The sequence below is a fragment of the Cebidichthys violaceus genome, unplaced genomic scaffold, assembly GCF_023349555.1.
Source record: "Cebidichthys violaceus isolate CVI_PGR_0920_01 unplaced genomic scaffold, fCebVio1.0.p SCAF_16, whole genome shotgun sequence".
Classification (NCBI taxonomy): domain Eukaryota; kingdom Metazoa; phylum Chordata; class Actinopteri; order Perciformes; family Stichaeidae; genus Cebidichthys; species Cebidichthys violaceus.
Window position 1 is genome coordinate 4,010,379 of NW_027176329.1, and position 17,490 is coordinate 4,027,868.

At 38.4% G+C, this 17,490-nt stretch overlaps 1 protein-coding gene across 1 annotated transcript; it reads right to left on the minus strand.

Annotated features, from left to right (window-relative positions):
- Nucleotides 1-439: 439 nt before the first annotated feature.
- Nucleotides 440-16,239, minus strand: sh3bp5lb (SH3-binding domain protein 5-like, b). The gene is made up of 6 exons (XM_068710792.1): nucleotides 15,601-16,239; nucleotides 15,223-15,285; nucleotides 14,990-15,118; nucleotides 7,389-7,550; nucleotides 4,263-4,436; nucleotides 440-3,730 (listed from the first exon to the last, which is right to left on the minus strand). The coding sequence occupies exons 1-6, from the start codon at nucleotides 15,850-15,852 to the stop codon at nucleotides 3,125-3,127; spliced, it is 1,386 nt and encodes a 461-aa protein (XP_068566893.1). The 5' UTR covers nucleotides 15,853-16,239; the 3' UTR covers nucleotides 440-3,124.
- Between the last annotated feature and the right edge of the window lie 1,251 nt (nucleotides 16,240-17,490).

Here is a 17,490-nt window from a genome sequence, read left to right on the forward strand (position 1 = left end):
TCTGGAAAATGCTGCATCCCTTGTGAGCTGTGAAAAGATATTACCTGGTAAAATATGATCCAATGTTGAAATGTAAAAGTGGTTTGTTGGCTATTGTTGTAGTCCTACACTGTGACACTGACAGCGAGCGACAGAGAGCGTAGGGCTATGACACATTAATCCAGAATTAGTAATTAATTAGTCAATTTAAACCACAATTGTTTTTCTGTGCCAGCAGGTGGGGTCACCTTTCGCCTATATTTATATACATCTGCTGAAGTAGACTGAGAGATGCGTTTTTTGCTTTTTCTTTTGTCAGACTACCATTTCCAACTTCAAGAATGACTTTGTGAACACTTGTGAAATTAATGTTGACATACAATACAAAAAACTCAATATATCCCAAAATATTTGACAATAAAGCAAGTTATATAATGGACCATTTAATAATGAAGTTCCATAAAATAACATTTGCATGTTACATAAGGTACATGTCTGACACTCAGCAGTATTATAAATCTGTTATTCTTGACATTGTACATTCATTCTGAACAGTTAATGCAATGTTTTCTCTTGCAAAGTTGTAAACCAGGCTTTAGAATGACTTTATTAAATATGCTAAATACAAAGTAATCAAGTGCAAACACGCAGCAGTTGGGCAAACCCACTTTTCAAAAATTAAATCACAGCACAGTTTTACAAAACAGTATACACACAATACTGTTTGAATCATAAGTTCAAGTCATTCTGTTTCAGCATGTAGTAAATGTGTGAAGTCAATTGAGAGAAACACACATTTTAAAATAATCCATTTGCCTTCTGTTAGGTTACAACAAATATGACGTTTTACAACTTATCACATTTTAAAATCAAATTTCACAGCATAAGTTATATCAAATTAGTATTAGACGGATATAACATGTCATGATATTGGACTTTTATTGAAAGCCAGTCAGTTTCACCTCTGTTCTTATGGAGAATTCAAAACCTGCAGTGACATTACATTTGTACATATTAAAGTGTATAATCACCTGAAGGAGCAACGGAAGTCAGCTGGCGGTACGGCGGTTTTTCTTCAGCCACCAGATCCTACACACTGGCTCCTTAAATAGTTCAACATTATAGTTTAATCCATACACAAACCGAAATGTAATAACAACTGTTGGTTTTAGGGGTAAAGACATGATGGTAAACTTCAGAAAGGATATTGTTATCAATCTTAAGGTAGAAACACTGAATAAACATGGAACTACAACAAATCATTGCTCATTAGTGTCAAACATTACCTTTTAAGTCATACAGCTTGAATCTTAAATTAAAAAAATATATTTGTCATTCCATCAAATCATTTTATAATCTATTTCAATATATCCGTAAGTATATGGCATCCACCTCTTGGAGTTTATTAGGATTATTAGTGGGATCATTTCTGGCGAACCAAACCATTTTAGGACTCATAGGCACTTTACTTATCAAACATTTGGCTATTTCCCTTGGCATAACAGAGAGAGAGAGAGAGAGAGAGAGAGAGAGAGAGAGAGACAGAGAGACAGAGAGACAAAGAGAGAGAAAGACAGAGAGAGAGAGAGAGACAGAGAAAGAGAGAGAAAGACAGAGAGAGAGAAAGACAGAGAGAGAGAGAGAGAGAGAAAGACAGAGAGAGAGAGAGACAGAGAGAGAGAGAGCGCAGTGTTGGTCGAGCAAGCTAGCGAGTGAATGAAGAGAGGGGCCGGCGTTAGTGAGAACAAAGCCGTGAATCAGAAGAATAAAACATTAGTTTGTGATTGTTGACAGCAGTTACGTCCTTTTAAATGAACGCAGCCCAAAGCACACTTCATCCTGCTGTGGCCCGTCTGTGTCTCCGCTCGGTTACTGAGTCCAATATAGCAGCACACAGCAGAGACTGACGGGGGAAACACATAGAAACATATAGAAACATATAAAAACACAAAGCAATGTAACAACACGTTCTCCACCGCTTTTACGCTTAAGAGTGCCACATAGCTAGAGCCTCGGTACTCCGAGGGGTGTGACAAAGTAGTGGTGTTTGACCTGGGAATGAGAACGGACTGCCAACCCTTCTTATTGGCTGAGGATAACACCAGATGTTCTTAGCTGATTCCCAGAAACAACCCAAACACAGCAAAATAAGAAGAATAAAGTAAATGCAGGCAGAGGGCAGGGTTATTGTAGATACACACTTCTAGTGGGTCACGTGATGACTGAGAGGGAACATTTTTGTATCATTCCATACATTTGTTTTTTAGGAAATTGTTGCATATTATATCTTTAAATAAAAATACATGTCTTGCGATAGAAGATGAGACCAGTACCTTTTTATTCCATTTGTAGGGTTTATCAAGACGATGCTTATAGGGGTCTTACTTTATCGTATTATTATACTGCTATATGTAATTTTTCTAGTTTTGACCATCATTATTTACAAAGTTGATTGCTGAAATTTGGGATCATCACTAAAAAGTAGTTGGATCAGGGAACACAAGACCTCACGTTAGCCAGACTTATTTGGAAGAGAAGGCAAAGGTGAACAGGCCTGCAGGAAGGGCGATGAAAAAGGTTCAGAATCAAAACCCATGAAGTGTTCCCATAAATCCAGTCTTATTCTAACTGATAGAGATGATGGCCAAAGTTCTAATAAAATCAATGTAATAACAAACTGGAGTAACCCTTTAAACAGGAGGCACATTTGTCCACCACTGTAGCGAAACACAAGTTGACACCATGTCGACACAAAACTTTTAGTTTTCTTCACTCTGCTGTTTGTTTCATGCAATTTGGTTCAGGCTTCAACATGTGGAGCAACAGACCTGATGAGACACTGCAGAGAACAAGAGTGAATGGAGGCCAGTGCTCTCTGCAGGACGGCTCTCTGTGGTTATTGCTGTCAGGTGGAGACTCAGCAGTGTGGCCCGTGTACCTGCCAACCCTTCCTGCTTCTTGCTCACTGCAGTGTCCGGGCGGTGCTGCGTCAATCAGTGTCAGCAAGTCCATTTCACGTCCCTTCCAGCTCGTCTACCAGTGTCAGAGTGTTTTTTGATTCCCCTCTAATGTTCTCTCTGATCCCTCATCATAAGCCATCACCATGATCCTCACTCCTCATCAGTCACCGTCTTCCTCCTGGCTATCATAGACTAACACTTCTGTGGTGCTGCTTGATGAAGCTGTCCTGCTTTTCTTTAGTAGCCCCTCCCTTCTCCTGCGGGGGCTCTTCCTCCCTGCTGACTGGCTCCTGGTTAGGCTTCCTGCCGCGGTCCCACTCCTCAGCGAGAACGCTCCCAGCGTCGCTCATGTCTCCCAGGTGTTCCACCGAGTCACACTTTTGCAGGTCAGAGGCGATGGTCTGCAGGCTGATGACTGACATGCAGTCTGAGCCGGCCTGCTCCGCCTCCAGCCGCTCCCTCTGGCCCCAGCCACTCTCTCTGTGCCTCTCCACCCACAGCCTGGTTTTCTCTCCGTCCGCCCAGTTGCTCTCTACTCCGCTGACTCCCGCACAGCTACTCCCGATGCAACTCCCGATGCGAATCCCAACGGTGGCTCTGACCTCAGCCTCAGCACCTACAGGGGAGCTCCGCCCACCGCAGACTGCAGGACGCCCCCTGCTGGCCCTTATTCGCCCCCTCTGTGCGTGGATCTGCTCGCTGATCTGCTCCAGGTTCCGCAGGGCCACAGAGTAACGTGTCTTTACCTTCGCCACCCGCTCCTCCAGCTGTACTACTCTAGCCTTATGTTCCTGAAAACAGTGAATAGACACATGTCACTCGACAGTCATTTATATTTGTATCTAATTGTATTTTGGTTTTATCAATCAACTAAAGGGAACATGACTCACAAAAAACTATACAGTCAAATCATTAACGTCAGTCACTGACTTTAACATCCCATTGTTTACATCCAACTATCTTCACCATTAAACTCCCCTTTTTCAAGTTGTTGATGTGAACTTTTTTTTTGAAAGCTGCATGAATTGATTTTGTGGCCACTCGGCAACATTGGCATCACCTTATAAAGTTGCTATGGTGAACATGTTAGCGTATCCACAAACACAATACATCTAAGAATGTATCTCTCTCCCTTACTAGCAGAATAACAGCAATAAAAATGAAATCGCCACCCAAAATCCTCCACCGATATTCAACAGGGATACTATAATATGACAGAGGCAGTGTTCCATTCTCAAGCTTATAGCTTTACTTAAAAACATGATCATGAACACATGGTGTGTATTAGTTATGATGTAAGAAAGGACTGCTGCTGGTACAAACCTCCAGAATGTGATTGAATTGAGCCTTGAGTTCAAAGTACGGCTTGGATTTGAGGATGACCTTCTTTAGGGCTTTCTGGAGGGTCTGGACTCGAGCCTCGGCTTCCTGGCAGAGCTGTGTGACGCGCTGGTGCTCCCGCTCACTGCGGAGCCGCTCCTCCTCCGCCTCGTTCACCTGACCAGCACAGGAACAATGACTGAGAGGAACACGGTGTAACCACACCATCACACAGGAGCTTCTGTGAACCCCACCTTTACCACTGTTAGTAAATGGTAAATGGACTCACACTCTCTCTCTCTCTCTCTCTCTCTCTCTCTCTCTCTCTCTCTCTCTCTCTCTCTCTCTCTCTCTCTCTCTCTATATATATATATATATATATATATATATATATATATATATATATATATATATATATATATATACATATGTATATATATGTATATATGTATATATATATATATATATATATACATATATACGTATATATATGTATATATGTATACGTATACATATATATATATATATATATACATATATACGTATATATATATATATATATATATATACATATATATGTATATATACGTATATATGTATATATATATATATATATATATACGTATATATGTATATATATATATATACATATATACGTATATATATATGTATATATAAAACGCTTTGCTAGTCTTCCGACCACTCAAAGCGCTTTAATGCTGTGGTGTGAGAAATAATTGAGATGAGAAAACTCTTAAAATATAAAAACAGATTTATTGAACAGACACTAATAATAATAATTCAGCTGAATGGATAGAGCTCTTTCCCCAAAAATGGTTCTGAGGTCTAACAACAATGAATAGTTAAAATATGCACATTATCTCGTCCAAATTAGTGATCATCCCTTCAATCCTCGATATACGGTCCGATCGCCAAATGCATTACCCCCAACACTGCTTATTAGAGAAATAACACTGCTTATTAGAGAAATAACACTGCTTATTAGAGAAATAGCACTGCTTATTAGAGAAATAACACTGCTTATTAGAGAAATAAGACTGCTTATTAGAGAAATAACACTGCTTATTAGAGAAATAGCACTGCTTATTAGAGAAATAACACTGCTTATTAGAGAAATAAGACTGCTTATTAGAGAAATATCACTGCTTATTAGAGAAATAACACTGCTTATTAGAGAAATAACACTGCTTATTAGAGAAATAGCACTGCTTATTAGAGAAATACCACTGCTTATTAGAGAAATAAGACTGCTCATTAGAGAAATAGCACTGCTCATTAGAGAAATAGCACTGCTTATTAGAGAAATAACACTGCTTATTAGAGAAATAATACTGCTTATTAGAGAAATAGCACTGCTTATTAGAGAAATAACACTGCTTATTAGAGAAATAATACTGCTTATTAGAGAAATAACACTGCTTATTAGAGAAATAACACTGCTTATTAGAGAAATAACACTGCTTATTAGAGAAATAACACTGCTTATTAGAGAAATAATACTGCTTATTAGAGAAATAGCACTGCTTATTAGAGAAATAGCACTGCTTATTAGAGAAATAGCACTGCTTATTAGAGAAATAGCACTGCTTATTAGAGAAATAGCACTGCTTATTAGAGAAATAACACTGCTTATTAGAGAAATAACACTGCTTATTAGAGAAATAACACTGCTTATTAGAGAAATAGCACTGCTTATTAGAGAAATAACACTGCTTATTAGAGAAATAGCACTGCTTATTAGAGAAATAACACTGCTTATTAGAGAAATAACACTGCTTATTAGAGAAATAACACTGCTTATTAGAGAAATAGCACTGCTTATTAGAGAAATAACACTGCTTATTAGAGAAATAGCACTGCTTATTAGAGAAATAACACTGCTTATTAGAGAAATAACACTGCTCATTAGAGACATAAGACTGCTTATTAGAGAAATAGCACTGCTTATTAGAGAAATTAGACAAATAATTGTAAAGTACTGAACACAGGCATGTATTATGAATAAATGTAGATACTATTGAGACATAAAAAATAATTAAATTAGGAAAGTGACAATACAATTGGTTAAATAAATTCCATAATCAAACAGGAAACAGAAGAAAATGTTATTACAAAAGAAAACTAAGGTTTGTCTGATCAGGATTCACTTTGATTATCAGCGCTGATAAAGTTAAGTCAAGACAGGAATGGATTGAAGACGGGGAAATATAGCCTGAACATTTCTTTAATATGACTGAAAAAAGGCTATAGGCCCGATTATTGTTGAAGGGAAACATAACATTAATGATGTTAGATTAGCACTAGATTTATCTGACTACAGTGACCTCATCACTAATGATACTTTCATTATATTAATTCTTCTCTACAAGGTTTTTGATGCGTTCTTTTTTCTTGCAGACCTTATATACTGGATGTAACAGCTCAGTGAAGCGGACTCTTGGAAGCCTGATCTCACTCTTTTTATATCCAGGGCGGAATAATTACACAGTTTCACCATCATAGCGTGACATAAAGTGTTATCGGCCAATATTCAGTACAAAGTGTGCAATCGGGAGACCAGCGTTTATGTATTGTAGACGCTGAACTGATAATGAACAATAACCAAGTTATTGAACCAAGTAAAAATTGGTACAACAACAAAAATCTATTTTGATATCCAATTCAATAATGTAAGATTCAGTAAACTAGAGCTCCCATTAAGTTTTCCACTGTGGCAATACATCATCAGCCGTCTCAAACACATCTATGCTGTTCTCTGCACTGCTGCTGTTAAAGTGTTCTCTGCAAAGCCGTGGTCACTTGATTTGCCTCTGTTGTTGGAGACGTTAGTGACTCAAAGGTTCCAAATATCAAATAAACAACGGTACTTCACAATTTCACAAAGCTATACCATCCCTGTCTAGATACAGTGAGTGAACAACATAACACGTTGCTGTTGTTGTTGGGCTAAAAGTTTAGAAATCTGTATTCTTTTATTTATTATCACTTTCCTCTCTTCAGGTAGACCTATAGATAAACCTGTAGATAAAGGTCTCACACATTGCCCTCCCTTTTGCCCGTATAGCATGCATCAAAACCCCGGGCTCCAGGAGAAGCCTGGGTGTGTACCTTAGCGGTGGCGTGGTTCAGCATCTCCTGCCAGGTTGGGTCCATGGTGTTCCTGTCAGCCAAGAGGCCCTGCTCTGCCACATACACCATCTCTCTGGCAGCAGTGTGCATGGACACGGCCCTCTCGTATCTCAGAGCTGCCTTCTGGGTCTCCTGTTGAGCCTGGGGAGCAGACGGCAGCAGCGTCACAAACATTTCATCTACTGCAACAATACAGAGGAGCATTCATTTAAAGGATGCCTCCCAGAGCTGCTATCCAAATGTCTTACATATCTTATGTATATTCATTTTATGCATATTAATGTTGTGTTCTCTGTAATATTGTAATATTATATAGGTGGAGGTTTAAAATAAGCCCAGTGGGCTTTCTGCCTCTTCCTGCTCTGTGATATTATTTATCTATAAATTGTGTTACAAAATGAACTACAACTAAACTAAACTACAATCTGGTGACCCTTTCAAGACATCAAAATTCACAAAAATAAATATAGACAAATACCAATTTTTTTCTATATATAGAATTTCAATTTACCCCTATAATTGCCATTACTGTAGACGCGTCCGGGTGCAGTTCAAAGCACTTCACTGATTGCATTTCTCTAGTTAAACTTCCTGAAATGTATCCCAATGAAGATTCCATAATATGACTGATTGGTGTTGCTTTCTGCCTCTCTTGTTCATATTTTTGTAACTAAATTTTTTAAACTCCAGATATTTGTGAAAGGCTCATACAACTGGATTCTCTAATTGCATTAGGTATCTCATGGGGGGAAAAAAGCCACATAACCTGAGCCTGGTATACAGATATGACCTTTGTAGCACCACAAGCACATTGGTTCATTTACTGAAATAAAAAAGCCTTCAATCCCTTAGTCACACTCTGCGGTCAAGGGAAGTGATGCAGCATCTCGAAGCTTCAATTAGAGAAGCTCAGGTATGCGCTTTGTGGATCTCCTGCATTCTGTTACAATCCGACATTCACGCCCACTTCAGGCCATGAAAGGTCAGCTGTGTTAGACAAGAGGGTTTCAACGTCTCTCTCTAGATTCACAATTTGAATTTAGGCAACTTGAATAAAGATGTTTGTTTAGTTTTCTGAATTCATAATCCCTACAAAAAATAGTGGACATTTCAGAGAGGGGGATTCAAACCACATATGTAAAATATAGATGGTTTGTAAAGTAAAACATTTCAATGCTATAAATTCAGTGGTATTAGATTAGATTAGATAGGTACTTTATTTTGTTTGCTACAGCAGCATTTGTCGGTACAGGTAAAGCAAAGCAACACAAAAATTATTAAATATAAAAATGCACAATATATACAATAAAATAGAATCATATTAAATTAACTAACTAAACAATAGTGCAAAGACAGTTAAGTTTAGTTGAGTTAATTAGCTTGTTTTGATCAATTAACCGCCTTAGTGAGATGTGTTTATTACCAATGAAGTCAACTTTTCTATTGTGATATATCTGTCAAAAGTTATGGAATCTCATATATCATATGGATATATATCCTTTAAAAGAAAACCTCACTGTCACTGAATTTCTCTTTATCCCGATTAAAGAAGAAATTCCACAAGCAGCTCAGTGGGCTCTGCAGAGAGGAAGGTGCATCTGTGTTAGTTTGGGGGAAATAGTTAAAGCCAAGGTAACTCTGATCACATGGTCTGATCGATGTCTCTGCATGACAGACCAGCAGGGAGGCCCGGCTGGATGGAGGATACCAAGAAATGTAAAAATAATAATAACTGCATCACTGTAGGTGATGACGGTTCTGATCGTATGGAGTCTTGACATCATAGGCTTGTCAAACATGTAGTGATTTAAGTAATAACAAAGCAAAGGCTATTGAAATCTGCACATGAACACCATTGATGTGATACTGAAGACCTTTTCCTCATTTTATAATTTGCATTTCATAACTACAAATGACAGTGGTAAACAGTTCAGATTGATGATCTATTATTTGCTTTATTGCTTTCGATTAGACCTCTGCTCTTTTTCCACACAATTTCCATTAGTTCAATTACAGTTCCAAATGACTCCTCAGCATGTTGATTAATCCTGACTGCCACTCAGGCCCCAGTCCTTCAAAGGTTAAAAGCTTTACGTAATCAATTATTTTCCATTACAGACAAATCATTCAGTATCAGCTGTGGTTTACTGACATCAAAGCAACTACTTATGCTTCACTATGATCCAGTACGACTGTGTATTCTCACAGCTTTCCATGGATCGTGGTTCTACCACAGACCATGACTCACTGCTACTATTAATGTTATTATTATTCCATTTCTATTACTGTTAATATTACTGCTTTTATTCTGCTATTATTAGTGCTACTTCTACTAATGTTACTTTCATTATATTTATCATTTTTTGGGGGTTTATTGGGGGAGTTTTTCCTTTCCAGATGTGAGGGTCCTGGGACAGAGGATGTTGTATTTTGTAAAGATTGTAAAGCCCTCTGAGGAGAATTCATGATTTGTGATATTTGGCTATACAAATAAAATAAAATTGGACATTGTTTTGTATTAATTGTGTGCTTTCTAACTGTCCTACTTTGCTTTACTCCCCTGACCTATTTCTCCTGCTCAGCTGTTGACAGCCTGCTTTGCTTTGTTCGGTTCCAACAGTTCACAATGAGCCTTTTAGCTAACACTAGCACACTAGCATGTTGATCAATGTGCATTGTCCTCCACAATAGATTAATAAAACAAATCATGAAACACACATTTGTCACTTATAATGAAACGTACTTCTCTCCACAGATAAAAGTGTCCAACATCACTGAACATACAACATCGGGTGGTGGCGATGTGTATCCTAATGAATCCCTTAAAGGAACCCATTATGCTTAACTTTGACCTCACAGTACAATGTCAGATGTTTATATTAAATGTGGCCAAAAAAAACAATTTCATTCTGACTGTTGTGAACACTCTGTTTCCAGCAATCTTTTTTTTGGCTACAAGCTGACATCAGTTCATGCTGGATTTCTTTAAATGGTCATCAAAGGGCGCCCAAAAAATTGTAGGTAATATGATATTACTGAGATGAATACAGTTTTAGTGCAGACAACAAGCATTTATGATGTAGCTATTTAGGGAGCTAACGGTTGCACACAGCAATACAGCTGTGCACCAAGCAGCCTGAAGCCTTTATTTCCATTTCCACTGAAAATCTTTTTTTTTTTTTTTTTTTTTTCACAGCCGGCAAGGATAATGGATAAACAGTTAAATTAGTGAGCTTAAAGTTACTGTGAGGAACTTTAACTGGTTATCAAACAGTCTCAATTAATCCTGATCCTCTATATGACCTACATCAGCACACGAGACCATCAGACAGAAGATGGTCTGTTTCTAGTTATTCTTAAAGCTCGTCATCGGTGCCAAAGTCAAAGATGGTAGAATGTAAAGGAAACATTCAGTAAGTTGAAAATATTTTATTAAAAATAATACAGCATAGAAATGTAAAAGATCCACGGTAACATTTGACTATAACGACATCAAATTTCGATACAGGTTCTAATTTATATACAAAAATGCTGAATATCACAGATAATATCATTTCAACTACAGTAAACTTCTAACTCCTTCAAACTTTAGCATTAGTCCTAAATTACAGGAAAACATCATATTTACATTGGAAACAGCATATTGTGACCTGACGACGCCTCTTTTCGAGGCTGGATTCCAGGATCCTGCAAGGTACATAGAGGAACTCCAACAAATCCCCATCCCAGAGGACCTGAGGGCACAGTTAGAGAGACCACAGTCCAGGACCCGCCGGAGCCTAACATAGCTGCAGGATGAACAACACACGCCGGGAAGACCACCCTGATGTGCATTTTAAGGTTACAGACCTACTGAACTGTGGCGTACAAAGTACCTGCACGTCTGAAAGAGAGAGAAGACTTCATTACAGAAAAGAATCCGTTTGTCCTATCTGTGGATCCACTGAAAAACATTTGTAAATGCAGAAAGTAACTCATGTTGGAACAGGATACTACCTCAGATATTTGTTCTATAATATTATTATGAATGCACTTTCTCGCTTTATTTTTCTAAGTTGAGTAATTTATTGTTATAGAAGAGGGGATCATCTGTTTGTACATATAAGGTAAAATATTTGATTTTATGTTGGAACACAACTTTGAGAACAGAATGACTGAAAAACATACCGTTACACGCTGCCCTGTAGATATTGTTGATGCTGATGATCAGTCATGCATGTTGGAGCGTTTGGCACTTTATGTGGAAAAAATAAAACCAAAGTTAGAAAATGGAAAATTCATTCAGGAGGCAACACAGACATTTCATTAGTTGTGTAACATGATTCATAATCAAACAGAATAGCACATTTACAGACAAGTTGTAGAAAATACCAAAACAAGTTAACCTAGCTTCAATATATATATACGTATACATATATATATACGTATATATATACGTATATATATATGTATATATACGTATATACATATATATACGTATATATATATATATACGTATATATATGTATATACGTATACATATATATATACGTATATATATACGTATATATATATATATATATATATACGTATATACATATATATACGTATATATATATATATATATATATATACGTATATATACATATATACATATATACACATATATATATATTAGTGACACTGTAAAATACATATTTATCCATTGATTCATTCAAAATAATGTTTCCAACATTGATAATTGGAAAATCCTTCAGTATATTGAGAAGAAGATGATGCATGACCACATTTCAAAGCACGAGGAATCGACTCTTTACTTTCTCTAACAGTTTGGCTCCATTGAAGGAGGCTGTGCTGTGAAATGAATCTTTTCCCTGTCTACGCCTGCAGCACACTACGGCAGAGCGTAGAGTGAGTCCCAGGCAAAACAAGCCGGTGAGAGAGTCACAAACTATGAATGACTCATATGAAAACGTTCTCGCGAGTCAAGCATCGCAGGAATTTAATGTACCCCAGCAAAAAGCTAACCGGCGGTGAAGAAAGACATTATTCAATAACATCTTCCTGACTACCTCTGTTATTTCCTGGAGCAGACCTTTTCCACTTCAGTCAGCATTATTGTGCATTTCCCACCGACACACCTATTAACAGTGGCATACATAGAGATACATGTAGAGCCTGTGATTGAGAGACTAAATCCCCCGTTAAGTCACACAATAAGCAGGTAATGAGCGTCACACTTACCAAGAACAGACCTGCTGTAACCTTCGTGCTGTTCACGCTCCTTTCTGGATCCGAATCAGGCCTTCGAGTGTGTGTGGTTGAATACGAGAAGCCATTTTAGTGTCCTTTTGCCTTGTGCCACGATGAGCTGCTCTGGCCCGGCTTCTGGAACTTTGGCCAATGAGCCACCACGGCTCGTTTCTGACAGAGGAGGAACTGAGGGTCCGCATGAGGAGCCAGTTCAAGATCAATAAGAATGATTTGAACTGTGAATCATGCAAAGCTACTCTAGTGGAGTCCGAGAATCAAAATAGGAAAATGGAGCCCAATAGATCACCTTCATAAGATATTACAACTCTAAATAACGATCATCAATCAGCCAACATTCTCAATTAAGTGTCTCTGGACTGAAGTCGTGTGCATTATGTCAAGACGTAAGACTTTTCTCTTTAAGCATTAAGAAATATGGACCATTTTGGAACTTGTAGTTTGTTCTGGGTCCAGACTACTAATGACACCAATGATTCTCTCCAGGAAAAGTCGGGGCCCTGTATGCAGCTAGCCTTCTCAATTCCTGTCCTGATAGTTCATAGAAAAAGAAAGGTGAGGCTAGAAGAAACAATAGTAAATCCGCAAACGTATCAAACTTAACATTCATTCCTCATCAGCCTGTTCAGATAAATTGGGCAAATACAGCTTTGAACACATTAAACTTAGCTTTATTAAATGTCAGGTCTCTGTGAGGAAAAACATTTTCAATCAATGATTTTATTGTTAGGCACAAACTGGACTTTTAATATCCATGTTGGTAGTCCCCAGGACAGAGGGTCTATAGAACTATGTGGTGTCCTTGATACTACGCTGGTCAGAATAGAGAAAAGAGAGTGTCGGAAAGCTGAAACAAATCTCCAGGTTCACTGTGACATCTATAAAGAGAGACTTGGCAATTATAATTTGGAACTTAGAAATGCAAGGCAGTCCTTCTTCTCTGACATCATAACCAAAAACAATAACAATACAGGGATCACATCACTCCAGTTCTGAGGTCTTCACTGGCTTCCTGTCCAACAAAGAATTGACTTTAAAATCTTGCTGTTGGTTTATAAAGCCCTGAATGGTTTGGGACCAAAATACATCTCTGATCTGCTGCTACCTTATGAACCATCCCGACCCCTGAGGTGGTCTGGGACTGGTCTACTTTCTGTTCCCAGAGTCAGGACTAAACATGGAGAAGCAGCGTTCGGTTCTTCTGCTCCACATATCTGAAACAAAGTCCCAGAAAGCTGCAGGTCTGCTGAGACCCTCAGCTCCTTTAGATCCAGACTGAAGACTTTTCTGTTTGCTGCTGCCTTTAATTGAACCACATTCAAGGATATTAATCAATTTCCTGCATTTCTGCATTTTACTACTGTATCTTATTTCTTACACTGCGTTTTAGTGTTTTAATGAATGTTCTTAATTGTTTTTAAATCTCCTTTTCTTTTGCCTTATGTTTTGATGTTTTTAATGGTTTTATGTGAAGCGCTTTGAATTGCCTTGTTGTTGAAATGTGCTATACAAATAAACTGGCCTTGCCTCGGTCTTTATTCCCCTTTTGTGCCAGGGAAACAAAGACATCTTCATATAAAAACTATTTGAGCTATATATTTTATATATATATATATCTCTATGTATGTATATATATATATATATATATATATATATATATATATATATATATATAGATAGATAGAGAGATAGAGAGAGAGATCTATATATGTAATGTGTCATGACAAAAACGTTCCACGTCATGTACTAATGGTGGAGAGTAGAGGATGAGGATGAGTTGAGGAGGTGGTACGACAGCTGATACTTCTGGATCTCTGCATTCAGATCGGCACCTTGGACAGTGACTGGTCTGGTGCTGATCTACAAGATCCACGTGGGAAGCAGCAACATTCTTCAGACTGCAGGCGATCTATTGATGCTAGTTTTTTTCTTTTTTAAATGAAATAAAAACAATGACATGTACTGACTGACGACCACTTTTTAGTCATTCGATTTCTCTGAGTTTAAGTCTAGTTTCACTTAAAACCGACAGACAGTTTCAGATGTCTTATAGTGAGGACAGCGGTCACGCAGACAGCTGTATATCTGTATCTAAATAATATACTGAGAGGTAGACTAAAGGTTGCAAACGCCTCTCAATATAACACACTACAATTCAAAAGCAGCACAGACTACAGCCTCCTGCAGGACCATTGGGTTTAATCAACATCCCTCAAAAACCGTTAGAACAAAAACCTGCATGAAGGGATCATTGCAGAACTAGTTCACTGAGTGTGTGTCTCTCCTACTAATCCATGCGCGCGCACTAAATGTGCAGCTACAAAACGCACCTCTTTGGCGAGTCTGCGAGCTTCATAGTAGGGCCTTGCTTTCTCAATGCATGCACCGAGCTGGGAGCCCTGAGCATTGAGCTTCCTCGCGGAGTCAGTGAGGATCCTCCTGTAGCTCGACCTGGCATCCTGAAGGAAACACACCACCAATCACATCCAGTGAGCCCCGGCCTGCATGGACACTGTGAAAGCTGAGGGTGTGATTAACGTCAGCACACAAACTACTTGCTCACATCCAGCTGCAGCTCGAGCTTGTTGATCTCGTCGCTGGCCTGGTTGAGCTGCTCCAGCTCCTCCTGGAAACACGGGGGACAGACAGCGTGTATGAAAGCACAATAGGAACAGAGGGGCTGTAAACAGAGCCGTGGCTGAGCGTTCAGTGCGGGGACATGAGCGGCCGGAGACGCAGCGGTACCAGTCTGTGAGAGGAGCGGACGGTGCCTGGACCGTGAACGCTACACGTTCATGATGTTATGCTTCACTTAGTAAATATGCCATCAGTAACGTTACTCGTGTAAAACGGGACGTTTTGTGTGCAAGAAAAAGCACATACCGTCACTGCTCTGCCTGGCTAACGTTACGTCGCTAATAATGATCATTTGGTATCAAACCTGAATTCTTGGGTCCAACTCTTCCTCGTGTTTGCCGGCATCCTCATCCTCTTCCCCTCTGCTTTCCCCCGGGTTCTCCGCTTCATCCTCACATTGCGCTTTCACTTCCTCTTCGTCCCCTCCTCTCCGCTTCAACATGACGGTGCTCCACTCTCCGCCTTTCGCTTCTTCCCCCGGGGTCTCCTCTCGTGGAGCGGCCGGTTTGGGGAACCCCGAGCCGTTCTGGATTTCACGCGACGTCTCTGGCTCCATTGGCGGCCTGTAGTTCCGTTGCCGGTTTTTGCTGCTCTAGCCTCCCGGCCACTGAAAAACTGCTGAAACTCTAAAAACTATGAATATTTAAAGTGTTCCAATGTGTCGCAGAGGCTGCGTTACAGACACGGGCTGGCTAATGCTAGCCGCTAGTAGCATGGCTGCTTTAGTCGTTGGACTGCACATGACACCAGTGGCTCTGTGCAATAGTCCTCCTTGCTCTTGCTCTGTTTTTATTATCTTACTAATTTTGTGATTTATTTATTTAGTTATGTCCTGGTATTTTTACGTTCCTTTTTCTAAGTTATCCATTAATACATGTGGACTGTAGCCAGTCCAAGCCTTTTGAGGACTCTCTAACAGTGTTTGTCCCCATGGTGGCCATGTCTGCTTAGGTGCTGTAATAATGTATGTAAGTTTTATAATAATTAATAATACTGAATACTCACAATGTGATAATCCCTCACCATCCTACCTACTGACACATTATTTAATATATATATATATGTATATATATATATGTGTGTGTGTGTGTGTGTGTGTGTGTGTGTGTGTGTGTGTGTGTATATATATATATATATGTATATATATACAGTATATACACATGTATATATATATATATATATATATATATATTTATACACACATACATATATATATATATATGTATATATATACATATATATATATATATATATATATATATATACATATATATATATATATATATATATATGTATATATATACATATATATATATATATATATATATATATATGTATATATATACATATATATATATATATATATATATATATACACATATATATATATATATACATATCTATATATATATATATATATATATATACATATATATATATATATATACATATCTATATATATATACTTCTAGCAGAATAGCCTTCACCCTCTATAGGGAAAGGAAGGCTCTCATTGACTGTGAGGAGAGTGCCCTGTTCAGGTAACCTACCTTCTATCCGGGTTTAGGATTCCTCTTTTTGTAGTTCAGGGTAAGGCCCAACTGGCTCACATGACCAAGAGCGTAGTTGTTTCTCTGACCGCCTGCTTCACAGTTGGGGGAAAAAGTCAATCGTCCAGGTATGGTAAGATAGGAAAAATGCAAGGTGTGAGAGACCTAATGGCATGACTTTTAATTGGTAAGCCTGTCCTCAAAAGGCAAACCTCAGGAACTGCCTGTGGTATGGTGGAATAGGCACCTGACAATAGGCATCCTTGAGATCTTTTGACACAAACCAGGCCCCCTGTACCATTGACCGGAGAACATCGGCCATTCGGAATGGCAGAACCTTCCAAATCCAAAACCTCCACTGACTTTGTTGGCATAGCAACTCCACATGTGAGATAGAGCTATCCAGTGCTAAAGCACATATATCATATCAGGAAGACTGAAATAACAGTGCCAAGTGATGTCACTTACTTACTCACTCAGTCATGCTATTTATCCTTCAGTGTCTTTCATACAAAGCTCAATAAACTACTTGTACATTATTAAATGCATAACTACTCCTACCTATTTGAAAAATCTAGAATCTATAAATATGTAAATTTCACAAGTCTAACAACTGGACCCATGTCTCCTACTTCACAGAAATG